The sequence below is a fragment of the Sapajus apella genome, unplaced genomic scaffold (assembly GCF_009761245.1).
Source record: "Sapajus apella isolate SASKATOON/1434 unplaced genomic scaffold, GSC_monkey_1.0 scaffold58, whole genome shotgun sequence".
NCBI classification, from domain to species: Eukaryota; Metazoa; Chordata; class Mammalia; order Primates; family Cebidae; genus Sapajus; species Sapajus apella.
This window is the reverse complement of record NW_022436998.1, coordinates 1,712,799-1,739,787: the sequence shown is the minus strand read 5'-3', so window position 1 is coordinate 1,739,787 and position 26,989 is coordinate 1,712,799. Positions and strand designations below refer to the sequence as shown.

At 40.4% G+C, this 26,989-nt stretch overlaps 1 protein-coding gene across 4 annotated transcripts in view; it reads left to right on the top strand.

The window, feature by feature from the left end:
• Positions 1 to 26,989, top strand: part of PLCE1 (phospholipase C epsilon 1) — a 334,637-nt gene that overhangs the window by 83,531 nt on the left and 224,117 nt on the right. The window contains exon 1 of one of the 4 annotated variants that reach the window (XM_032245667.1): positions 16,934 to 18,625. The exons of 2 other annotated variants lie outside the window; for them this stretch is intronic. In XM_032245667.1, the coding sequence (XP_032101558.1) occupies positions 18,344 to 18,625 (282 nt within the window). In that variant the 5' untranslated portion in view covers positions 16,934 to 18,343. Of the gene's footprint in view, positions 1 to 16,933; positions 18,626 to 26,989 lie in introns of those variants that run through there. One more of the 4 variants, XM_032245668.1, reaches the window with a different exon arrangement.

The following is a 26,989-nucleotide window of genomic DNA, read 5'->3' as shown; positions in this document are numbered from 1 at the left end:
ATGGCGGTTGGTGGTTTGATGTCTCCATTCCTGTCCGCCTCCCCCCACCCCCGTCGCCTACATCAGGCATTTCTCCCAGTGTTATCCCTCCCCATCCTCCCCACCCCACCGCGCTGTCCCTCCCCTCCTCTCCACCCCCCCAACCTATCCTTGTGAGTGTTGTTCCCTTCCCTATGCCCAGGTGTTCTCATTGCTCATCATCTGCCTATGAATGAAAACATGCGGTGTTTGGTTTTCTGTTCTTGTGTGAGTTTGCTAAGAATGATGGTTTCTAGATTCATCCATATCTCTACAAAGGACACGAACTCATCATGTTTTATGGCTGCATAGTATTCCATGGTATATGTGCCACATTTTATTTGTCCAGTCTACCATCGATGAGCATTTGGGTTGGTTCCAGGTCTTTGCTATCATAAACAGTGCCGCAATGAACATATGCTTGCATGTGTCTTTATAATAGAATGATTTATAATCCTTTGGGCATATACCCAGTAATGGGATTACTGGGTCAAATGGAATTTCTGCTTCTAGTTCCTTGAGGAATCACCACACTGTCTTCCACAATGATTGAACTAATTTACATTCCCACCAACAGTGTAAAAGTGTTCCAATTACTCCACAACCTCTCCAGCATCTGTTGTCTCCAGATTTTAAATGATCGCCATTCTAACTGGCATGAGATGGTATCTCAATGTGGTTTTGATTTGCATTTCTCTACTGACCAGTGATGATGAGCATTTTTTCGTATGTTTGTTGGCTGCATATTTGTCTTCTTTTGAAAAGTGTCTGTTCATATCCTTTGCCCACTTTTGAATGAGTTTGTTTGTTTTTTTTTCTTGTAAATCTGCTTTAGTTATTTGTAGATTCTGGATATTAGCCCTTTGTCTGATGGGTAGATTGCAAAAATTTTTTCCCGTTCTGTTGGTTGCTGGTTTATTCTAATGATTCTTTCTTTTGCTGTGCAGAAACTGTTAAGTTTAATTAGATCCCATTTGTCTATTTTGGCTTTTGTTGCCATTGCTTTTGATGTTTTAGTCATGAAGTTCTTGCCTATGCCTATGTCCTGAACGGTGTTGCCTAGGTTTTCTTCTAGGGTTTTTACATGTTCGTTCTTATGTTTAAATCTTTAATCCATCTGGAGTTAATTTTTGTATAAGGTGTAAAGAAGGGGTTCAGTTTCAGCTTTCTGCCTGTGGTTAGCCAGTTTTCCCAACACCATCCATTAAACAGGGAATCCTTTCCCCATTGCTTGTTTTTGTCCAGTTTGTCAAAGATCAGATGGTTGTAGATATGTGGCATTGCCTCCAAGGCCTCTGTTCTGTTCCATTGGTCTATATCTCTGTTTTGGTACCAGTACCATGCTGTTTTAGTTACTGTAGCCTTGTAGTATAGTTTGAAGCCAGATAGCGTCATGCCTCCAGCATTGTTCTTTTTGCTTAGAATTGTCTTGGCTATGTGGGTTCTTTTAGTTCCATATGAAGTTTAAACTGGTTTTTTCCAGTTCTATGAAGAAGGTTAATGGTAGCTGGATGGGATAGCATTGAATCTATAAATTACTTCAGGCAATATGGCCATTTTCACAATATTGATTCTTCCTAACCATGAGCATGGAATGTTTTTCCATCTGTTTGTGTCCTCCCTTATTTCCTTGATCAGTGGTTTGTAGTTCTCCTTGAAGAGATCTTGTACATCATTGTTAGTTGTATTCCTAGGTATTTTATTCTCTTTGTAGCAATTGTAAATGAGAATTTGCTCATGAATTGGCTGTCTGTTATTGGTGTATAGGAATGCTTGTGATTTCTGCACATTGATTTTGTATCCTGAGACTTTGCTGAAGTTGCTTATCAGCTTAAGGAGGTTTTGGGCTGAGACGATGGGGTCTTCTAAATATACAATCATGTCATCTGCAAATAGGGACAATTTGACTTCTTCTTTTCCTAATTGAATGCCCTTTATTTCTTTTTCTTGCCTAATTGCTTTGGCTAGAACTTCCAACACTATATTGAATAGGAGTGGTGAGAGATGACATCCTTGTCTAGTGTCAGTTTTTAAAGGGAATGCTTCTAGTTTTTGCCCATTCATTATGATATTGGCTGTGGGTTTCTCATAAATAGCTGTTATTGTTTTGAGATACATTCCATCAATCCCTAGTTTATGGAGAGTTTTTTAGCATAAAGTGCTGTTGAATTTTGTCAGAGGCCTTCTCTGCATCTATCGAGATAATTATGTGGTTTTTGTCTTTGGTTCCATTTATGTGGTGAATTACGTTTATAGACTTGCATATGTTGAACCAGCCTTGCATCCTTGGGATGAAGCCTACTTGATCATGGTGGATAAGCTTTTTGATGTGCTGTTGGATTTGGTTTACCATTATTTTATTGAAGATTTTTGCATCAAAGTTCATCATGGATATTGGCCTGAAGTTTTCTTTTTTAGTTGTGTCTCTGCCAGATTTTGGTATCAGGATGATGTTGGTCTCATAGAAAGAGTTAGGGAGGATTCCCTCTTTTTGTATTGTTTGGAATAGTTTCAACAGAAATGGTACCAGCTCCTCTTTATGTCTGGTAGAATTCAACTGTGAACCCATCTGGGCTTGGACTTTTTTTGGTTGGTAGGCTTTTAATTGCTGCCTCAACTTCAGCCCTTGTTATTGCTCTATTCAGTATTTCAGCTTCTTCTTGGCTTAGTCTTGGGAGTTTGCAAGTGTCCAGGAATTTATCAATTTCTTCCAGATTTACTGGTTTATGTGCATAGAGTTGTTTGTAGTAATCTCTGATGGTAGTTTGTATTTCCGAGGAATTGGTGGTGATGTCCTCTTTTTTTTTTTTTTTTTTTTTTTTTTTTAAGAACGAGAGAAAGAAAGAAAAAGAATAAAAAAAAAAAAGAAAAAGAATAAAGGAAAGGAAGAAAGAGGAAGAGGGAGAGAGAACAGGGGTGTTTCTTTATTGCCTGGGCTAGAATGCAGTCTAAAACTGGGTATGCCTGTAATTGTGTTTAATAATAGAGACATAAAAAAAAAAATGAGGGAAGAAAATAATTAACAAGCAGCCAACCAATATTTCATTTAAACTTGTAAATACGTGTGATGTAGTACTGATAAGAGTGTATATTTTGTGTATTTAAAGTGGAGAGTTCTATGAATGTTAATTAAGTCTACTTGTTCCAGATCTGAGTTCAAGTCCTGGATATCGATGTTAACATTCTGCCTCATTGATCTATCTAATATTGATGTTGAAGTCTCCCGCTATTACTGTGTGGGGGTCCAAGTCTCTTTGTAAGTCTTATATATCTGGGTATTTCTGTATTGTGTGCATATATGTTTAGGATCTTTAGCTCTTCTTGTTACATTGATCCTTTTATCTTTATGTAATATCCTTCTTTGCTTCTTTTGATCTTTGTTGCTTTGAAATCTATTTTATCAGCAAAAAATGCAACTCCTGCTTTCTATTTATTTATTTTAGCTCTCCATTTGGTTGGTAAATTTTTCACCATCCCTTTGTTTTGAGTCTTTTTGTATCCTTGCATGTGAGATGGATCTGGATGTAGCATACCAATGGGTCTTGGCTTTTTTTGCCTGTCTGTGTCTTTGGATAGGGGGATTTAGTCGATTTAAATTTAGAATTAAATGATGTCCTCTTTATTATTTGTTATTACCCACCTTCTGTAGCCTACTTCTGTCATAGCATTGATTTTTTAAAGAATAATTTGTATAATATTAAGTGAGATAGCCATTTAATCAATTATAGTCCTCTCTTATCAAATGGACAGCTTATGCCTTGAAAACATGGGTATACATATAAAATTTTCTACAGTGTCAGTAGGATTTCAAGTGCTTGGGGTTCTGTTCTTGCCTTTGTGGATTCCTTCTTCTGCCTGCCTTCTTCCCCTTCTCTTCTTAATTATTATCTTTCAAGAACTAGCACAGGAATTATCTTTCTGTGAGATATTTCCTAAATCCCCACATTCACCATCACAATTAGTATCTTTCTCTCTCTTCTTGATTCTGTAGCACTTTGTTTTTGCACCTTTAGCAGAATGGCTGATTAGTTGGGGACATGTTCACATCTCCAGCTAGATCGGGAGCCCCTTGAGGGCAGCACGCGCCTTGTCACCTTTTTCTCCCCTCCATCTAATACAAAGTAGATCACAAATGAATCCTTTCTGAATGATTGACATCAATAAGATTTAAAAAATATTGGGCTAGTAGAGTTTTCATTTTGTTTGAACAAGTTAATGTCCATGTTGGTTTACTTGAGAACACATAATTGGTATAAAATTAGGTGACAAATTTGTAAATGTGGATTTAGGGAGTCATTCACATTGGAAGACTGAATTCTACTGCTGACTTCTACTGACTAAACTGCTGGCATCCTGTTCTTTACGGGATATAACTTTTCTTACAGTAAAAGTGACATTGGGTGAAAGCATTGATATTGGCGTCTAGCTGTTTTGAGCTGAGGCTACCTTTGTTTGAGTAAAGGGAATATTTGGATCATCTGACTGGAAATATGCATATCATGAGACAAATATGCTGGCATTTTCTGTTATGACAACAGATGATATCCTCTTCCTAAGTGAAATGGGAAAGGCAGGGAGTTTGAGGAGGCCTGCAGCATGACCTGGGTCACATTCAGAATGCATTCTGCTGTTCAGAATTCCCTTGCTCTTGAGTATCACTCTTTCCCTCAGTTTTTCAGGTGGGAAATGGGTGGAAGTCAGTGAAATTATTGTGTAATAAAAACAGCTAATGCTTATTTCCTATGCATCAAGTACCATGCTGAATCATTTAATCCTGACAACAGCCCTGTGAGGTGGTAGCATTAGGATCCCCACTTTACAGGAGAGGAAATGGCACCTTGGAGAGGTTAAGTGATGTGCTGAAGGCCAACTGCTGGTCAGTGGAAAAGTCTGAGACCTGAAGTCATGTCTTTCTGACCATTGGGCCTGTGTGTGTGTGTTACCTCCATGCGAAGCTGCCTCTGTGGTAGCTCTGGAGAGCCTCATAAAAGAGTTAAATAAAAGGGGTACGAGATAACCTTATTAGAAAGAGTGTTTCGTAGAAGAGTGTTTAGTAGTAGGAGGTTATTATAAGTTTTCTTAAGAGAATTCTCAGCCTAGAGTAAAGACAGATGCTATAAAAACTGTACCCTGGTGATTTGATCGACATCTCATGATGTTTTGAATCCAGTTACACTTACATTACTGTCAGTTGATTTCTGAGTTGTTGCTTCATTGCAGTACAAGTTTAGAGGACAAAGGTCTTCCGGGGTTGGAGAGGTCAATGTGAATGGAACATTGGACGTTGTGCTGCCTTTTCTGAGCTGTGCGTGGTTGTCTATTTTCCTGCCAGTAGGTGGAAATAGAACTGAATCTTTCAGCACTTGCTCTTTCAGCTGAATACTGGCAGTATTCCTTTAATTTCTACCGTGAAAAAAAAAATAAAAAACCTCAGGAGAAGTTTGGAGTGTGCAGTTAGAGGGCTGTTATTCTGCACACTGGAATACTTCCAGTCTGATGGTCAGATAATGGTTTCAGCCTCCTAGAAGGCCAGGGTGCTGGAAGCAGCTGCTGGCAGCCGTGAGTGTCCCATGAGCTCTGCTGGACACCCACCTTGAGGGGGGCTTTTCCTATCCTGACCACACAGCCTTTTACAAGACTCCTTCTGGCCCACCCATTTAAACCTTTGTCTTTACTGTCAAATTGTGTATCATGTTTATTTTCAGAAACTACATTCTGAAATTAAAATGTACCAATTGAAACAGCATGTAAATGGATAAAGTAAAAGAGGAAAGCCTCCCACCCACGTCCCCCACCTTCCCATTATATTCACTAACTGTTTTTTGTAAAGCTATCGAGACTTTTTCTATAACATAAACAATTACATATCTAATTGAAATAAAACTGGCATTATGTAACAAATGTTCTATTTCTTGCTTTTTTTCACTTATGAATGTATCAGGGCTGCCCATGCATTTGATTAGCTCTAGTGTTTCCCAACTGAGGGCAGTTTGGCCCCCCAGGTGACACTTGGCAATGTCTGGAGACATTTTCAGTTGTCAGCAACTGGGGTGAGGGTATGCTACTGGCATCTAGAGGATGGAGGTCAGAGATGTTGCTAAATATTCTACAAGGCATAGGACAGCACCTCACAAAGCATTACCCAGCCCATAATGTTTAGGACTGAGGGTGAGAAACCCTTTGCTAGGTAACTTCATTCTTTGCAATGGTGCACAGTATTCTGTAGTGTGAATTTCTCATCCTGTGTTAAAGTTTTCCTACTGACAGTCACTTAAGGTTGTTTCCAACTCATTGCACCTGTAATCCCAGCACTTTGGGAGGCTGAGGTGGGAGAATCGCTTAAGGCCGGCAGTTTGAGACCAGCCTAGGCAACATAGTGAGACCCCAAGTCTACCAAAAAAAAAATTATCCAGGTGTGATAGGGTGCATCTGTAGTACTAGCTACTCTGGAGGCTGAGGTGGGAGGATCATTTGAACCCAGGAGTTCAAGGCTACAGTGAACTATGATTATGCCAGTGCACTCCAGTGCCTGGGTGACAGAGCAAGACTCTGTTTCAAAACAAACAAACAAACAAAGAAAACAGTGTTGCAATGAATATTGGTTTACATCTTTGTGCACTTTGACATTTTGTTTCTGGGAGATAAAGACAAAAATTAAAATGTCTGAGTATAGGGACTTTATTTTAAAAGCAAAAAATGCTATTTTACACCCAAAATCCCTAATTTGCCATTCCAAAAAAGACCTAAAAACAAACTCTAAAAATACACAGGATTTGGTGGCAAAACCTTACTCAAACTTGCGTGAGGCTAGTTCATCTTTATTTATTGCATTTAATGTGAATATTTAGACATCTGTTGCAGACATCTCTGTTTGATTACGGATATTATCTCAGTCTCTGATGGTATAGTTACATAATATGGTACCTTATTGACTTTTTAAAATATCTGTATTGAATTCCAAAGCTCTTTTAGCTTTTTAGTAAACATTGCCATCTGATAGATTTGTTTGTATTAGAATAACCACCTCCAAATTTATTATTACAGTAAAGTGCAGCATTTAGTACTTAATAATTCTTATATGTTGAAGTGAGCAGGTTGTGGTGACTTCAGTGATTTTGTTTTCAGCATCTATAACCCCCTTTTAAAGGTGATTTTAGTCCTATAAAGAAAAGTTGCATGTTTTTCAGGTCACAAATCTTGCCTTGTGGTTTTCCATACAAATTAGCCCCTCAGAAAACATGAAGCATGGTCTTGAAAATTACTTTTTGCTCATTCTTTTAAAAGATTGGCAATAGCTACAACATTTTGCATGCTTACCCTGTTTCATGCTTAGCAAACATTACAAAATCTGACCTCCACAACAACACCTCTAGGAGGCAGTCTTTTTATCTTAGTTTATCTGCAGGGAATGGGCTTCTGGAAGTGGAAGACGTGCAAAATAACATCTGGGAAGAGGCAGAACCCAAATCTGCAGTTGTATGTGCTACATCCCTCGCCAGGGTAATTAGAATTCACTTTTCCCCATGTGGACAGAGTTCTAATATTTCTATTAAATTGTAATTTAATTAATTAATTGTAATTGGTAGCCACTACAAAATTTTTGAGGGAAGAAAAATAGCCTCAAGTTGCTTTTTCTCTCAAGGGGCTACACTTGGACCTGTTGGCAAATAGGCAAATGGCACTTGAGTCAAGTGGATATTTTCATCATAGCATTAAGAGAAAGCATTGGAGCAAATCAGGTCACGAAGCTCTCCCACCAAAGAACTAAGCATTATTTGAAATGAGAAAACATTAATGTCCTCCCTGGAGCCTGGATTTGACATGAAATTAGGGAAAAGCATTCAGTTATATTTATTTCTTTTGGTTTAATCCCAAGAAGATGTCAGTTTTCATTATGAAAGGGGAGGGGAACATCACACACCGGGGCCTGTTGCAGGATTGGGAGTTAGGAGAGGGATAGCATTAGGAGAAATACCTAATGTAGATAACGGGTTGATCGGTGGAGCAAACCACCATGCCATGTGTGTATCTGTGTAACAAACCTGCATGTTCTGCACATGTGTCCCAGAACTTAGAAGTATAATTTTTGCCTGTAATCCTAGCACTTTGGGAGGCCGAGGTGTGTGGATCACCTGAGGTCGGGAGTTCAAGACCAGCCTGGTCATAATGGTGAAACCCCATCTCAAAAAAAAAAAAAAAAAAAAAAAAAAGAAGTATAATTTTTTAAAAAGAAATTCAATTTGCCATAAAAAATGTATTATCTTCTATTCTTTACATCAGAGCCAATCCAAGAACCCTCAGGAAAAATTCTTGCCCCAAGCCACCTGGAATTTCTGACTCCCGAATTTTTTGTGTGTGACAACGTTAGCCTGGGGTAGTGTCCAGGAAGGATGCTTCTAGGTTGCTTTTTTAGCTGTCACTGATGTGATTCCCTTTGCTGTCTTCTAGCTCTCGAGGTGTCTCCAAAAAGCATATGCAAGGAACTTTCCTATTCCTTCCTTGGAGGACTTTCCGATGTTCCTTCTCCAATGTGTTCTGTGCAACTTAACCTGATTTGTTTTAACATTTCAAGTTTACAGCTGATTTTACTATTGTGATGGGGAATCCCAGGGAATGAACTGTGTGCAGGCCAGTTAACTACTCCTGTTACTTCTTGTCTTGCTAGGCTTTTATTGTTACTTTCAGATGTCTTTCAGCTTTTTACCTGTGGTCCTTTGCCTTTGATGAGTTCTCTCTGGTTCTTTGTCTTTGAGAAAGACCTAAGTACACTCCCCTTGGTCCCTCATTTAAATGTCCATTCTCACAGCACCCCTGAACCTTGAGGTATCTTTTGATTCTGCATGAATACCTCACAGGTCCAAAGATTTCTCTGCCTCAGGGCCTTGGTATGTGCTAGTCCCTCTATCTGGGACATACTCTCCTAGCTACCAGCCTCTATTTACCTGGTTGTTAACTTCAGTTTATATTCTCAGGGAAGATTTCCTAGACCACCACATGCCTTCTCCTAGGTAAGATCAGCTATTAGTTATGATTATTTCATGAGTCAGTCTCTACCATGAGACTGGACATGCTGTTTGCCCAGGTAAAATATTTCTGCATAATAATTATTCGTACAGTGAATGAACAAATGAGGCTTGTACTTCTCTGGATTCCCAGTCAGCCTCTCTGCTTTTAGACTTTATTTTCCAGACCTACATTTTTACTAACATGTGTGTGTTTCCTCACATCATTCACCTGTCCTTTTCACTGCCCCTGTTCACCAGCCTTCACACTGTTCCTATTCTAGGCCCAGCCTGCGCTCTTAAAAACAGACTTATCCAGGCACTTCTCTATTCTGCTGTTTCTTCTCAGTATCAACAGGTTGTTTTAGAGATAGGTTGTTTGCTTGTATTTATTTGTTATGGCTATTTTGAGAATACCAGGAAAGCACAAGGAGCTTATGACAAAGAGCCATGCACCACTGCCCAGGCTTGCAGGTGGCAACATTTGCCATATTTTCTTCAAAGAAATTAAATTTTACAGAGACTGTTGAGGGCACCACTCTTTTCTCTCCTCTCAAAGCTAACCACTGTGTGGACACTTGTCAGATGAATTGTTGGAGCACCTGCAAATGGAAGTAAATAGGAAACTTGACATTTTGGCTAGATTATGGATGGGAAATGTTATCTCGCTCTTGTTTTTTAAAATATGTAACTGATTCCTAGTAAAGTTGAACATTTTTAATGTTTATTGGCTACCTGGGCTGCTTCTATGGATTACATGTTTATAACTTTTGCTATTTATCTATTTGCCATTTTTCTATTTATTTGTCTTTCTTCTTGGTTTGTAAAGGTCTCTGTATATTTGGATTATTCTATTGCCTGTAATATGTGTTACAAATACCATCTTCTAATCCATAACTTGTCATTTAGTTTGTTTACATTATCATGCGTTGTGTAGAAAATTTAAATTTCTGTGTGATCTAATTAAGGTTTTTCTTTATGATTTCTGCTTTTTTTTTTTTAATTGCACTTTAGGTTTTGGTCTGCTTTTTATATTTTAGGAAATCCTTTCCTATGCTGAGATTGTGAAGCTATTCTCATCAAAATGTTTTAAATGTTTTGTTTTTCACATTTTAACCTTTCATTCATTTGGAATTTATTTTTGTAATTAGGTAGAGATCCGATTAATTTTAACCAAGCTGCTGCATGCAGTTGAATATATTTCTTCCTTTGCTATCTTTATACCACTGGCCTGTTTTTCATGACTTATTACACTGCCTAGTACCTCCAGTATGGTATTAAATAGACATGTCCTCAGACATTTGCTAAACCTTATTTAACTTGATTATACTGATAATCAGTAACGTAGGTGTATATCAGCCTTATAGATGAGCTGACTGAAGCTTAGAGCAGTTAAGTAACCTTTCCAGAATTATACAGCTAGGAGGTAACTAACAGAGCCTAGGGTCAAACACAGGTCTCAGTGACTTCAGAGTCTAACCGCCTATACTGCCTCTTGGTCACGGACGACTTGGGGGAAAGGTATCCCCTTCCACCTTGCCTCCTTGTGCCCTGATCCTCTATTTCTAATAAGGAAATGAAATTTTATTGAAGAGATGCCAGAGAAGCACTTCTAGTGTGTCTGAAGAAAACTAATAGACTTTGTTTAATTTAGACCTGCCAAGAGTAGATTAAAGAACCTTATAAGTATGAAACAGTTTTTATTCCAGATAATATAAGCATTCACTCAGGTAATATAATCACATCTCAGTGGAACTTCAGCTATAGGGAGCAGATCTTCATAGTAAGTTAACATTCTGAGGAATATTAACAAATAACTGAAATATCTTTTATTCCTTCCTTCCTTCCTTCGCTCCTTCCTTCCTTCCTTCCTTCCTTCCTTCCTTCCTTCCTTCCTGCCTGCCTGCCTGCCTTCCTCCTTCCTTCCCAGCCTCTCTCCATAAAAAAGCGGAGGCACCTTACAAAGATCAACCTAAAACAAGATAAAATAAGAAGATGAGAAAATTAGGACAAACAGAAATAAATATGGTAAAACAAAAAATAATTCTTGCTGTAGTGTCATTAGCTAGAGTTTGGCCACAGCATAATCCTAAACTTCCTAGTAACTGAAGCAAAGAAAACCTGTCCAGCTCTACAATTCACAGTGGGCATGAGATGAAAATAGAATGGTTGCTAAGGGGATACTCTGCGTTTCCTGCTTCTGAGACTGGATAGAAACTTGTGCTTTGGCCCCCAGGCAGGGGCCCTGTGTTGTCACAGGGACAGTGCTCACAGCACCTTCTCAGTAGTGGGAGTGTACCTCATGTGACTGCATTCCCCTACTTTACCTCAAGCTCCTTGAGGGGTGGGCACCATATCTATCCATTGTGTTCTTCTTTGTGTACCAGAGGACAGCATAGTGCCTGAGACATAATAGGTGCTCATAATGTATTTTTGAATGAATGAATGTTACATGTAATTTCTATTGATAAAAGCCAATGGGTAGATACAAGATCCATACATAAAAATTAATAATTTTTTCCCATACCCTAGCAATGAGCAATCTGGAAATAAAATCTCTAAAAACTCCACTTAAGATATCAACAAAACAATAAAATACTTAGGAGCAAATGTATCAAAAAAGATGCAAGACTTATCACTGAAAACTACAGGATATTGTAGAGAAACCAATGGCAAAAGATTTGAACAAATTCATTAAAAGCAATTCTATGTGAAGTAAAAATACAGATTTTTAGGTATGTGGCTTTCTGATGATCTAACTCAATTAAAAGGTATAATTTAAAATTTTAAGAAGAATAAGTTGAACATAGTTTTGGCAATTCTCTATGGTTATTTATTTTTAAAATAAACTTTAAGTTCTGGGGTACATATGCAGAACATGCAGGTTTGTTACATAGTTATACATGCCATGATGGTTGGCTGCATCTATCACCCCATCATCTATATTAGATATTTCTCCTAATGATATCCCTCCCCTAGCTCCCTACCCCCCGACAGGCCCCAGTGTGTGATGCTACCCTCCTTGTGTCCATGTGTTCACCTTGTTCAACTCCCACTTATGAGTGAGAACATGTGATGTTTGGTTTTCTGTTCTTGTGTTAGTTTGCTGAGAATGATGGTTTTTAGCTTCATCCATGTCTTTGCAAAGGACATGAACGCATCTTATTTTATGGCTGCATAGTATTATATGGTGTAGATGTGCCACATTTTCTTTATCCAGTCTATCATAGATGGACATTTGGGTTGGTTCCAAGTCTTTGCTATTGTGAACAGTGCCCCAATAAACATATGTGTGCATTTGTCGGCAATTCTCTATGGTTATTTTTCTTTGCAGCCAAGCGCCTGATAAGAAATAATTGTAGAGAATTGAAGTTTGTGTTCTTGGTCAAGAATCTGAATGTTGCCAATAAAGGGTGCTGTGAGGAATTAAGGCAAGCCCATAACATATGGTATCATAATTGCTTTGTGAATTGGAAAGGTGTATATTGGATAAAATAACATCAGGGTGTATGTGAAAAATGGGACACTGCCTCAAATGTTTAGCAGTACCTAATTAAAGACTCTCAATATTACCGATTCCAATAATTACTCTGTATTCTGATATCTAAAACATGTGTCTGTTGTTTTCATCAGCTCATTTGTATTGGGCCCACAGTATATGCCTACCAGTTTCCTAAGCAAGTCTATAAAGGAGACACTGTTATCATCTCCTTTTACAGAAGGGGAAACTGAGGGCTAGGGAAGGTAAGCCATTTGCCCAGGGTTCCACACTAGCATGTGACAGACCAGAACCTGCACCCAGACACTCGTTTGCCCTGCTATGCAGCCCCTCTCATTTCTAGCCTAAAGAGAGACAATAGCAGTTTCCTCTGATTCACTAGAAGCATTTTTCCTTATAGGTATAGTGTGTGCTTGGACTTTGGAGGCTTCATTTTGATGTTGTGCTCAGTATACCACAATTAAAGAATTATCCCAATTTTAAGATTATCTTTCCAGAGAGTCTCTCAGAACTTCAGGATAACCTAGGTCAGTCTGTTTGACATTTGCCAAGTGTTGGTCTTGGAAATTTTATTGCTTCAATGGGGGCCTGTTGCCAGTAATGACGGCAGACTTTGTTCTTGCCTAGCAAAGACTTTCATTCTGTAAAGGTAACTGTGAGTTTGTAGTTAAGATCTTGGACTCTGGACTCAGCAGACACGGTTCAAGTCCTGGCTTAATAATAGAACCTTCCACATAGTATTAAAGGAGGCTATCACATAGGGCACTTAGCACCATGGGGTGCTTAAGTTTTTCAGAATGGTAGCTGCTAAAACATACAATCCTTTAAAGCTGGACTTTGGGGTAAGGAGTGCACTTTGACAACCGGCGGTAGCTGCCAACCGTTTAGATGGAGAGCGGCTCTGTGCAGCCAGGCCTCCCGAAGCCACCTGGAAGCTCTCCAGTCTGGACTTTGAAAATTTAAATATTTTTCAAATTTATTTTTGATCGAGTTTAAAGAAAAGGGATTCCCACAGTGTGAAAGGCGCTGACATAGCTTTGCCATTTTCCCTGAGGAAGGTCCCGAGGGAAGCTTCTTTTTGTCAGTGGAAGAAATGAGGGGAGAGGACAAGAGTTTGGGATAGAGAAGAAGAACTGGGCTGGAAGCTGACTCTGGTCCTCCCTAGTCATCCTCTTCAGGCCCCCATCCCCAGCCACCCTTTCTTCTTCTGTAAAACCAGGGGCTGGACTAGGAGGCCCTTCCTGTGTTGACATTCTGTGAAACCATAAACACCTGCCTTGAGCTGCAGTTTAATGTGAGCCCTCAGGGCTGTTATAAGTCTGGGCTGGTGGAAAGATGTCTCTGTATCTTTCATGTGAGTCAAAAGGTAGCTTTGTCTTTTATCTTATCTGGACATCCCAGCTTTAAATTCCTCTTAAAATTTGGAGCCAAGGAAAAGTTTCTCTTGCTGCTTGAATCTTCACACTGTCTCTGATTGGACAATGCCATAATACACCTCAGGGTATTTCTCTTATTGTTCCATTTGCCAAGAATCTCAGAGCTAAATGCCGTGACCAGCAATTGTGGCTTCCCTCAAACAAGTCAGGTCTCTAAACCTATCTTAAAACTGGGTGTTGTTGTTTAATTTTATGTACTTTCATGTAGAAACCACATGAAATCTGCTTGTGGCATTAAACAGGATAAATCACCCATGCAGAATGACATAGTAAATAGATGCAGAAATGCATGAATACCCCTCCTGTCATCTGCGCCTATCATCTGGCTCCTTCTTGACTCCTAGAGGGTCTGAAATTACAACAGCAATAGCAAATAAAATGTATAAAGGACTTGCTCTGGATCAGTCACTGTTCTAAGTAGTTTATTTGTATTTTCTCATTCAACAATCTTGTGTTTGGGGATATTATTATCTTTATTTTAAAATGAGGACAGGCAGGATTGGGGAGACATTAGGCCCTCCAAAATTCCTTTGGCCTTGCGGGTCCTAGTGGCAGAGAGGCTTTGCCCCATCTGGTACTGGCTTGTTTATGTGGCTAATTAGTAAGCCAACCAAAGTCAAACAACCAAGAAAAAGACAAGGAGGAGGAGGGGAGAATTGATGACCATAGAAGGCAGGAAAACCCTCTCTGGCTTCTGACTATCCTGAGATCTACTCTGAACCCGGTACGGACTTGAAAAATCTGTGACGTCTCAGAGGCAGTCCATTTTTTGGAGTGTATATGGAGATAGAGCTGTGCTTGGAAGAGTCATCCTCAGTTCCTGCAGACTGGGGTCTGTTAGGAGGTCAGCTGGGCTGCAGGGTGTTCCACATGTCCATTGAGGCATCCTTCCTGTATCTGATGAGTTTGTAGAAACATTCCCCAGGGCTTGCCTGACTTCTAGGGCTGGCACTAAAGGAGGAACCATCAGCCCATTTGGCCATGAGTCCTAAATAGTTCCCATGGAATATTCAGTGCTCTGCACTCACTTCTTTTAGCACTGAATGTCAGAACGGCCACTAGCAGGGGCACAATGGGAAACTGTAGTGGCCTGTCATAAGCAGGTCAATCACCCAGGGTCTGTCCTGGAAGACACACTGGGTAAGTATAGTCTTAATTTTCCCATTGTGCTCAACTGGCAATGTGCCCACAATCAATATGCAGATGTCTACATGTGGCCAAATCATAAGACAATTTTAAAAAACAAATAGTCGAAAATGTGAGTGTGTTCAAAAGTATCTCTCAGTCAACAAATATTTGTTGAGCCATCCTCTGTGCCCAGTGCAATGCCGGATCCTGGGGATACGGCAGCAAGCAAGCTCGTTGGGGACCTGCTGATTGGGATCTTACAGTGAGTAGGCAGGCATGTGATTGTTCTGCAGGCCGTGGTTAAGTGCTGTGATAGGGAAGCCTTGTCTTTTGGAATCACTTTGGGTGGGTCTTTCTCTAATCTGGAGATGATATCAATCATTGCTGGAAACATTTTTGGAACTACCCTTTAGGAATTGCCTTTGGAGCTGATCTGGGGCACACAGGAAAATCTATCTCACTTTTATTTTATAGCCACACCTAGCTTGTGACCAAAAATGGTATTACCCAGCTTGTTGACCCATTTTATTTTCCAATCTTGGCTCTGATTGACTTGATGTGAGCCAAAATTACATCCACCCTCTAAGGATGGATATTTACCACCACTGAGCATATCAGCAGTGATCTGGATAATTTTGAAGCAATTTCTCAGTTGCCCAAGCTCCCATTGTCCTTTATACCTCTGTTGTAACACTGTCCAATCTCTCTTGCAGCTAAATTACCTCCTTCTGCCTGTGTTTTCCCCACTAGGGAGGGGGCTTTGGAGGACAGGCCCATATGTCTACACTCTCTGCAGTGCCCAGCATGGAGCAATTGTTCAAAATGTGTATTTACTATAATTGAATGTATGGCTTGAATTGAAAAGAATCCAAGAGGTGCCTCAGGATTGCTCTGAGTAACAGGAGCACTGTTGGAATAATGGGCTCTGGAATCTGGCAGGCCTGGCTCTGATCCCTATTTTTCCCCTTAACCAGTTGTGTGGCCCTATGCAAATCATTCATTCCCTTGGATCCTTCATTTCCCCATCTATTGAATAGAGATAATAATGCTTGCCTCACTGGGGCTATCATAAGGACAAGTGGAATATTCACATAGTGCCCTAAGCACAGTGCCTAAATGGAGGCGATTACTGTTCTTGTTATATTGGAGCGAATTCTCATTTGGATGCATAAATTCTGATTTTAAAAAGTAACTCATCCAGAGGTCACATCATTTAAAATTATTTGCCAGCCAAGCACAGTGGCTTATGCCTGTAATCCCAGCACTTTGGGAGACCAAGGCATGAGGATCATTTGAGCCCAGGAATTTGAGACCAGCCTGGGAAATATAGTGAGACCCTGTTGCTACAAAGATTTTTTTGATAAGCCTGGTGTAGTGGCTTGTGCCTGTGGTCCTACCTACTCAGAAGGCTGAGGTGGAAAAAATCACTTGAGCCTAGGAGATCGAGACTGTAGTGAGCTGTGATCATGCTACTGCACTCCAGCCTGGGTGACAGAGCAAGACCCTGACTCAAAAACAAAAAATTATTTGTCATAGAAAATTTATTCTACAAGGAACCCTAGAGCCCATCTAAGATCTAAGTCCAACCTCCTAATTTTCTTTTTCTTTTGTAGACAGAGGGTCTTGCTCTGACATCTAGGCTGGAGTGCAGTGGTGCAATCACAGCTGTAACCTCAAACTCCTAGGTGCAAGTTATCCTCCTACGTCAGCCTGTCAAGTAGCTAAGACTACAGGCACACACCACCACACCCAGCTAATTTTAATTTCTGTAGAGGCCGGGGTGAGGAGGCACTCACCATGTTGACCGGGCAGGTCTTGAACTCCTGAGCTCAAGCCGTCGTCCCAACTTGTCCTCCCAAAGTGTTGGGATTACAGGTATGAGCCACCATGCCTGGTCCCAACCTCCTAATATTAATGATATTCAAAAAGGGAAGAGAGCTGACTAAAGTCATTGGTTCATGACAGAACTGGGCCAGGCCAGAGCTGTTTTCTGTGACATTTAGTACTTGCCCCTACATTTGGAGGTCCCACCTTCCTTGCAAGAGCCTTGCACTTAGGCCAGGAGCTTTGGATCTTGGCACTTCTGGCCAATGGCAGCCAAGAATTTAGGTTATGCATTTGGGGAGCCACAGCACATGCTTCACACACCCTTTTGCAGCAACACTTTGCCCCTCTGCAGAGTGCTGAGCATACTGTGGTTGTGTAGTTCACAAAGCTAGCATGAGCAATACACACAGTGGTTAGGAAGCATGCCCGGCAAACCTGGTACCATTACTTACCAGTTTACCACTTCTTGACCTCTCTGAGCATCACCTTCTTCACCTGTAGTGTAGGAACGATAATGGTATCCACCCCATAGGGTTGTTATGAGGGTTAAATGAGATAATGCATGAAAGTGCTTACATGTTGCCTGGCACAGGATAAACACTTCTTAAAATTTAATATTATGATCAGTAATACATCCAAACCAAATATGCTACCTCTGGCATCTCCACTAGACTCAAGCTAACCTCTGCCGTGAAGACTTACCTGGTCTCTCTTCCAAGCAGGTGCTGTTGACAGACTCTTACCCCTCCTGTCACCCAACCCCTCATCCAACAGTAACATAACCACTCACAACTTTTGTTCCACCCCAACCATGGACCACAAGATCCTGAAGTAATCAATAGCAGTTGCCCATCAATAATAGAGGAACTCCTGGGTTTTCTTGTTCATCATCAATTATAGGAAGAAAAATTGACCGCTGGCTTAAACAAATACTGCCTTTCCTAGTTGTCTTTACTCTGAAGGTGCTTAGACCTTTGGGGGGCTCTGCTATTATTCTGCAGCATGGCAGGTGCCCATATCCCTGGAGGGCTGCCTTCTATTATTATTCCCTTGATACTGGGTTATTTGCTCATGTATACACATTGGGTTCTATTTGCTACCTTTTTTTTTTTTAACTTGACTAAAACAGTGAGTAACTGGGAAGTTCTGAATTTCTATTTGGAAAACAAATTGATGAGATCAGAAAAATCCAAGTAATCCTAAATTTATAGAAGCCAGATTACTAAAACCCAAGGATATTTTTTTAAATGTAGAAAAGTTGTATTTCACAGAGGTTTTTGCAATGCCCTGACTCTGGATCGCAGCCTTCCCTCGGTTCTGGATATTACATCATTTCATTTCAGCTAATGTAAACACTCATCACCCTGCACATTGCAGGATTTTTCACTGCGATTTGGGATTGGGCTTCATTCGGTGGGTCGTTGTGGTGATTAATGGTTTCAGAAGGAAGTGCAGCAGGAAGAGACTTTGCAGGAATGGAAGAGGTGAGGCAGCTCCATGTGAGATTCTGCAAAGGGATTAAGATTTGGCACCAGGCTTGGTTTCTGTGCAGCCTCTTAGGCAGAGAGCCCCAGGAGAGGGAAGCAGGCTGTCAGCTGTGGCTTTGCACGCTCTCAGCTGCCTTGAAGGTTGGTTGGCTCTTCCTGCTCTCTGAGGTACCCAATTTTACCTTGTTAAAGGATGGATGTGGATGCTGGAGGCTTAAAGAAGACCAGGTAAGGGTTCTTGTTGTCTAAGAAATCCCCCAGTGTTCTTAATGCATAGAATCCTGGGGGCTGTTTCTTTACTAGCACCATTGTGCAGTGTTAGCCAAAATACAATTCCTCTGAGACGTTTTACAAAGAGGATCAGAGAAGTTTCTTTCCTTGTTAAGAAAGTTTCTAAAACATTTTAACCCAAAATGCTTAACTCTGGAGTTATAAATTATTTTTCTTTTAGTGCCTTTCAGCTTTGAGATTTTTTTTTTTTTTTGGCGTGTAAATCTACAAGATCTCGATAGTTATCCTGAGAGTTTATTAGATTCATTCCTTTTGCAGTGGCCTATGGTATATTATGTATCAACATTTAATGTGATGAAAATTTCTCACTCATTATATTCTTCAGGATATTCACTTTTGAATAAGTTGCTCTCCTTTTTGCAGATTTGGTTTGTTTCTTTCTTTTTTACCTTTTGGCTTTTGTGGTTATAATACTAGTAAGGAATATCCTGAAGTATAACTAATTTCTAAGAGGGAAAAACCATACTCAGGAGTTAAATGCAAACATTTGATCACATCCCTGATTGAAATGAACTGCGTGTTTTTTGGCGTTTCAAATATGCTTTTTAAAAATTTTTCAGTGTAAATGTTCATAGTTTGTGGGAAAGGTAATGCAGTTTATCTGAGTGGTTATTTACTTGTAAACATTAAAAGCATATTATACCTTTGATAACATTAGCTGAAGAAGAGGTCATTGAAAGGAGTAGCTTTCTGCTCACCACCAACTCAATTCCAAATTCTGTTTCTTTTCTTAAAAAAATGGAGTTAAAAATAACCCGGAATAAAACTTGAAAACTGTTTTGTTTCTCTGTATTTGGCTAACTCCATCGCAAAGTACTGTGTTTAAGGAATTCAAGCTATGAAGACTACTCTTGAAATGGCTCACACAATTCTATCTGCAAATTTCCATAACCCTTTTCAAGAGCATACAATGTTTTGTGAGTACTAGGCTTAAAATTTTCAATTAAGTGTTCATTCCTTCTACAACTGTGGAAGATGGATAACAACCCTCAGAAAATAACACGAGAAATTGTGTCAGTGTCCTGATGCAAGCTCGTTTTTCCTGTCCAAAGTAGTGTCGAAAGGGGGCATTTGGTATCTGTCCTTCCAGAAGGGTGCAGGGTGTCTTGATAGAAGTGAATGTCTGTGGTTGTTGTGGTAGATGGATAGATGCAGGGACTCCTGATCACTTTCATTTATTGGAAATCAAATGTTTTCATTAGATGTAGGGGACTCTGACTCTCCAGCTTTGGTTGAGTGAGAAGAGGTCTATGCATCCAGTGGTTCTTAGTGTCTTTGTTCAGTGAGCCCTATCAGTCCATGTCGTCCTGTTTTTCTTTTTGGAAAGAGACTGGCAGTAGTCTCTTGCATTTTGTATTACTTTGATCTAGCATTTTAACCATTGTGTTTTCTTTTAGTGGAATGGCTAATAATAAGGTTGTCTTGAGCCTCAGTTGGAAAAGGTATGAGAGTAGCTGAAATCTTCAGTAAAAGAAAATCATTCCAAGAGTTAAAACATGAAGACTCTTAATTGTGCTGTGTCCATTCTCCTCCTGTTTTTGAGGAATTTAGACAAGTTACTGTTGCAAATGCTTTCCCTCAAATATTTTCAGAAAACCAAAACAAAATATAATTTTTTGCCACTTTATTACATTATCTTCTTTCTGTCTTCTTTCTCCTTATCTGTCATTTTGGAGAGAGGGAAAATTGTTCAGGTAAACAATTGAGGAACAATTGCCAGGAACATCTGGGATGAGTTGCCATGGATTACCTTTTCCTTCTTAATGTGTTATTGAGGAAGGTTTTACTTGTTTGCTCCTTTTATTTCTATTAAAATGGTAAGACATGTGCATGGTTGAAAAAAATTCAAACAATACAAAAAGGGTAAACAATGAAAAGCTTCCTCCATGGCATCTTAACACTCAAGTCTCCCCTCAGCAGTAAACAATGCTTTAGATCTGTGCTTTTCAAACTTTCGTATGCACAAGCAACACCTGCGGAGTTGATTACAACACAGTTTCTGAGGCTCTTTGGGGCATGAGGGGTAGGTAGAGAGGGGAGAGAAAAATAGCTATAGTTCATTGTATAACTACAGTCTATAGTATCTAAGAGACAGGTGGAATTTGAGGATTCTAGTGAGAGCAGCAGACAGGGGTACAGAGAAAAAAAAGACTGTTGAGTTTCTTAGGAATCGAAAATGCTCTTGAGAGAAGCCAGGGTCATGAAACAGAGTATTAGAGTAGTGAAGAAATCCAAGGAGCTTCGGCATAGAAATGCCATCAGGAGTGGCCCAGTGGGTCGAAATAAGGAAATAGTCAATAGTTAATTGAAAATATAGCAATAGAAGGGGGTTATGGGCCACCTGACAAGGATAATGAGATTGAGCTAGAAACTGGAATAGGACTGGCCAAGCTAAAAAAAATCAGGCCAATTAGCAATAATGAGAGTGTTTATTCACTTGTAGTTTGGCAAAAAACCTCCCTGAAATGAATTAGGACAAATGATCATTTCCTGTGCTAATGATTTTAGAGCGAAAAAGAAAAAGAAATACTGTAGAAGGCTCAGGGAGGTATCCGTGTGTGAGCCACTGTAATTTAATAACCCTAAGAAATGTAAGATTAACAGTCTGATACAAGGAACGGAAAACCAAGATAATGTATACATGATGATAATTTAAAAAGCATAAATAGTAATTATGAAAAATAGTCAATAAACCTCAAGAATCTTGTCAACTGATTTTTTTTAAAAGGTTAATTACCAAACACCTTTTCAGAAACACAAAATGTGACAAGATTCAAAAAATCATTTTAAGAGGTGAGAAGAACTAGGTTTTTTTTCCCTACCCTACCTTCTTTGTCCAATAAAGTAAGAATAAACAACCAATGCTAAACACTTTCTTTGTGGCAGGTAGTGTGTGAAATTTTTTATGTGTCTCAATTTATTTTATCCACATAGCTCTGGAGGTTGGGATCATAATTATTATTTACAGATACAGGGCAAAGAGGCTCAAGGCAAAGACACTTTACAAGGAAGAGACATCCTTGAAAAAAAATAGAAAGTTCAGTTGGAAAACCAGAGAAATCCACCTGAAAGCCCAGTAAAAAGGTTCACACATAATTTAAGGAGCATTCTATAAGAAACTAACATTGAAGCAAAAATAAGATAGACTTTTATAGGAATCGAAGTGAAGGAGCCAGCCAAAGACCCAGCAGAACCTTTGCAGATGCTCAGAATACTCAGTGGGTGATAGAAAAAGAAGCCAGCAGTCACAATAAACTGTTTGCCTTGGTCTTTTCAGAAAAACATATCAAAATCATCTTTAGAAGCAGAGGTACTAGATCAAATAGTAGTAAATGAACAGAATGTTCTAGACTGAGTTGACCAACTGGGTATGGATAAATCACAGGGACAGGTTGGCCTTCATCCAAGAGTTCTAAAGGAATTCAAGGGTGAAATCATGGGGCTGTTGTTAAAAGCAACTAATTTTTACTTGCAAAAGTCTAGCAACCCCCTAAACCTTGGTTGACTGGTAAAATTGCCTAGCTCCATCTTTCTGCAGTACATTATTTGAACATAAATTATAATATGTATATAAAATATAAAATATAATAAATCAAATAATATGTTTTCAATAACTGTAATCTTGAATTCCCAAACCACATTATGTCACTGTTTTGAAAGTCTTTGTGAACGTTTCATTCTTGAAATTGCTGAGAATTACCAGCTCCTTACAATCATGTAAAATAAGCTTATCATAATTCATGTGAATTACAGTAGCAAGAGCACAAAGAAACAAATGGGCAGTGACTCAGTTTCAAGAAAATATTCATCATACAATGTTACTTCACTAAAGGAGGAAAGGAATCCTGCAGCCTCAGAAACAAGACACTCAGTGTCCGTTAATTAAATAAATGCCATAGGAAGGATTTGAAAACTAATCAGCTTTTGAGTTCCTAACTGCACAGTCCCACTGCCCAATTTGCCTGGTGGTCTGGTCCTGCTCCTACTTATCTCAGGCCTTCCTCCATTTCTGATGGTCTTGACTTGTCTAGCCCTGCAGCCCAGGTGCTCTGTTCTCTGCTTTACTGCAGGTGGCCCTAGTTTTCTGTCACCCATGACCTGCACTCTGTGTTGCAGATTAGAATAGCGATGGGGGCCTGGGTAGAATTTGTGCTGGGCAAGACAGAGAGCCAAGTACAGGCTTCGTTAGGGTCAAAAGCTAGCAGTAAACCAGAGATGTGGAGTGGAGATGACGGTCATTCAGTCATTTAATCAATATTTCCTTTGAGCTCCTAGAATGTACCAGGCATTGTAACAAATATGGACAAGACAGCCACCGTGATAAAGAGAAACCAGTAAACAATTACAGTAGAGCAGGATTTTTCAAGCTGGACCCTAGGTTCTTATCCAAATATTTCCTAGGGGCATAATTGCACTGGTTGAGAACCACTGTGGGAGAGGATGATAGGTGCATGAATGGAGAAAGAATAGGCCATTATGGGAGTTCACAGCAGGTCTTCCTAAAGGCAGACTTGGCGGTGAGGGGAGGCTTCCTAGAGGAAGTCATATCCTAGAAGACATCCGCAGGGTGAGTAGCTCTCACATGAAAGTTGGAAGAAGACAGTCAAGGAAAGGAATGGCTAGATCTGGAGACCACAGGGAGGAAGACCTGGGTCAGCAATGGGTAGCTGCTCTGACACTCCTTTTGGTGCCAGCCTTACTAATCCCCAAGGGCCAGAGTTTCACACCTGGCATCTGACGCGATGTTTTCAGAGGCTGTGCTCATGTGCATAGCTGCCACTAGATGAGGAGTGATGTTGGTTTAGAGATCCTTAGGCCTAGTGTTCTTGGGCACAGAATGGGAGGAAGTCAGTATCTAATCCCCTCCTGGTTTATCCATAGAAGCAGAATTCTCACTAAATTAACTGCCGCTTTCAGCTCCAATGCCTATTTTTGATTAGCCAAATCTAATCTCACTTGACCAAAATTTAAAACTTATTAGCAAAAAACTTCTTTTCTTACATGGCTATTCCACAAACTGTTTCCAACTGCTGGTAACTGCAGACCATTTTGGCAACTGTTTAACAAATAATACATTTTAATCATCTTTAAAATACCTCCCTTTCCCTTCTATTTGCTCTATACCTGGCTCCTTTCTAGAGAGTGACTGGTCTGTATTTCTGCCAGCAAAGACCTGTTGGCCACGTGCTGGGTCTGCCTCAGGCTCATGCAATGACAGTCACATTCAGGAAAGATGCACTTTGTCTTCACATAGAAGGATCCCCTCTGCAACATGCCTTTTCCTATTGGCTCCTCGATTGCCCTTGTCCCTCACAGGCCCTTCAATTTCTTTTTTTAAATTGTTTTGCTTTGGTTTCGGTTTTGGTTTTGAGACAGGATCTCGCTCTGTCACCCAGGCAGGAGTGCAGTGGCACAATCTTGGCTCACTGTAACCTCCACCTCACAGGTTCAAGCGATCCTCCCACCTCAGCCTCCTGAGTAGCAGGGACTAACGGCATGCACTGCCACGCCTGACTAATTTTTGCAATTTTTTTTTTTTTTTTTTTTTTTTTTTTTTTTTTTGAGACGGAGTTTCGCTGTTACCCAGGCTGGAGTGCAATGGCGCGATCTCGGCTCACCGCAACCTCCGCCTCCTGGGTTCAGGCAATTCTCCTGCCTCAGCCTCCTGAGTAGCTGGGGTTACAGGCACGCGCCACCACGCCCAGCTAATTTTTTGTAGTTTTAGTAGAGACGGGGTTTCACCGTGTTGACCAGGACGGTCTCGATCTCTTGACCTCGTGATCCACCCGCCTCGGCCTCCCAAAGTGCTGGGATTACAGGCTTGAGCCACCGCGCCCGGCCTAATTTTTGCAATTTTTGTAGAGATGAGATTTCATTATGTTACCCAGGCTGGGAATTTCTTAATAACAATCATTGACATTGAGTACTTGCTGTGTGTCACCAGCCACAGGGCTGCTTGGGAGAGGAGAGAGAGGCACTAAAACGTGGGGGAAAGGAAAATTACTAAGCCTAGCACCATGCTAGCCACTTCAGTAAGCCATTTCCCTTAGTACTCCCAGAAAACCCTTAGTGGGTGGTGTCTTCCTCACTTTACAGATAAGGACCAGGCCTGATTTTATACAGCTATTAAGGGGTACAGATGGCATTTGAGCCCTCTGTCAGACCCTGAAGCCCATGTCCCTTCTACTTCTGTGTTCTGTAGGAACTATCCAGGCCAGTGGACCTTTTTGTGGCCTAGCTCCCAGGCCATTTAGAACAGGATCATCAGGGGTCTTAAGCTACAAGGCAGGACTGGACTTGAGAGAGTCTGTCGTCTTCAGCTGTTGTTTTGGGCTTCTTGTGATCTACATACAACCTTATTTGGGCCATCACTTCATTGCCCATTCCCAGATTGCTGAGATGGCTTCAAAAGAAAGGACCCCAGCTCCCCTTACCCTCACAGCTGTCTTGCTGCCTGTTCCTAGAGCAGTATGGAATGTTAAAGAGTCTAGGACCAGGATTTAGGTACCACTGCCTTCCAGTGGCTAACACAGTCAAGACCAAACAACAAGTAAATCTGTCACTTATCCAACAGATTATTTGCAAAATGATAAACCAACTGTATTAGTCCATTGTCACAATGCTAATAAAAACATACTGAAGAGTAGGTGATTTATAAAGGAAAGAGATTTAATTGACTCATAGTTCTGAAGGGCTAGGGAGGCCTCAGGAAACTTACAGTCATAGCAGAAGGGGAAGCAAACACGTTCTTCACCTGGTGGCAGCAAGGAGAAGTGCCAAGTAAAAGGGGGAAAAGCCCTTTATAAAACCATCAGATCTCATGAGAAATCACTATCATGAGAACAGCATGAGTCAATTACATGATTCAATTACCTCCCACCAGATCCCTCCCAGGACATGTGGGGATTACAGGGACCACAATTCAAGATGAGATTTGGGTGGGGACACAGCCAAACCATATCACCAACCATAAACCCTACCGGATTGTCTCAACTGGTTTCCCTGGGCATGAAATCACATAATGCTTATGAAGACAGGCTGAAAAGATGCACAGCTTACCATCATAAAGAGATACTGTGTCAACAATAAAGGGGAGGAAATCCTCATTGAATTGGTCTATAGGAGAGACATGTTTGTTGAACAAAGGAATGAAGGTGACTCCGTAAGAAGGTGAGTTCCAGAGAGAAACATTCATATCAGCAAGTCTGACTTCTGCATCAGGCTAGCAACTGGATCCTGTGTTAAAAGGAAACTTTCTATACTTAGGTAACATGACATTTTGGGCACAAGGCATTGTGACTTCTATGAAAGAAAATACCAGAAGGTTATAACTGAAAGGATCACACTGATTACCCAACTATCCTTCTTCTTTAACTGATGATGAAACTGAGGACCAGAGACATTGATGGGGAGATCAAGTTTACGTGTAGTCAGAGCTAAAGCTAAAGCTACTCAGCCTATAAATGGAGGTTTGTTTGCACTATGTGTGTAGATTTTCAAGTAAAATCTAAATAAAAGATATTATCTTTGTAGGGAGGTTATGTCTAAGGTCATCATGGACTGGAGGTATGCTGTGTTGAAAAGATTAGGACCTGTGCTGAAGAAAGCACCATATAGGCACACATCAAGGGAAAAAATGATTTTTTTTCACAGAGTTTATTCATTAGTGAATCTACTCCTTCATTCAACAAATATTTACTGTGCACCCACAACAATGTGCGAAGCATGATGCTAAGTGACAGGATGTAGGGGGTAGACAGATAAGCCTCTTTCCCTTTGAAGCTTCCAGTCTAGCTGTGACCAGACTTATTCTGAAATGATTAGGGAAGGTGTCCAGTGAGCTCTGAAAGGTAGTAAAATGGAGCTCAGCTATAAGAACTCCTGAGAGGCCTATTTAAGACAGGGATGTAATAAATGGGTTTCAAAATGTGTGATTCCAAGTGAAAACGTTAAGTTTGGGGGTCTAGAGTTCTGGAAAGCTCAACTGTTTGCACAGAAAGGAAAAAGGTCAAAATGAGGGAATCCACCAGGAGTGTGCTGCCATAGTCCAAGCATGTGGTGCTGAGGCTTTAGCGAGGGCTGGTGCAGTCAGAATGGAGAGGAAAGGTGTCATCTGAGTCAGGCTCCAAACTAGCATTGGCTGGCTGGCCTAGGGATTGAAGGAGAGGAAAGAGACAAATGTGGTGCTGAGGCTTCTGACCTCCAGGAGCGGGCAGGAGATAGAGATGAGATTATGGAGACAGTGTGTATATTTGGGGGGATGTGACAAAGTTGGTTTGAAGCAGCCTGATTGGGAAGGGA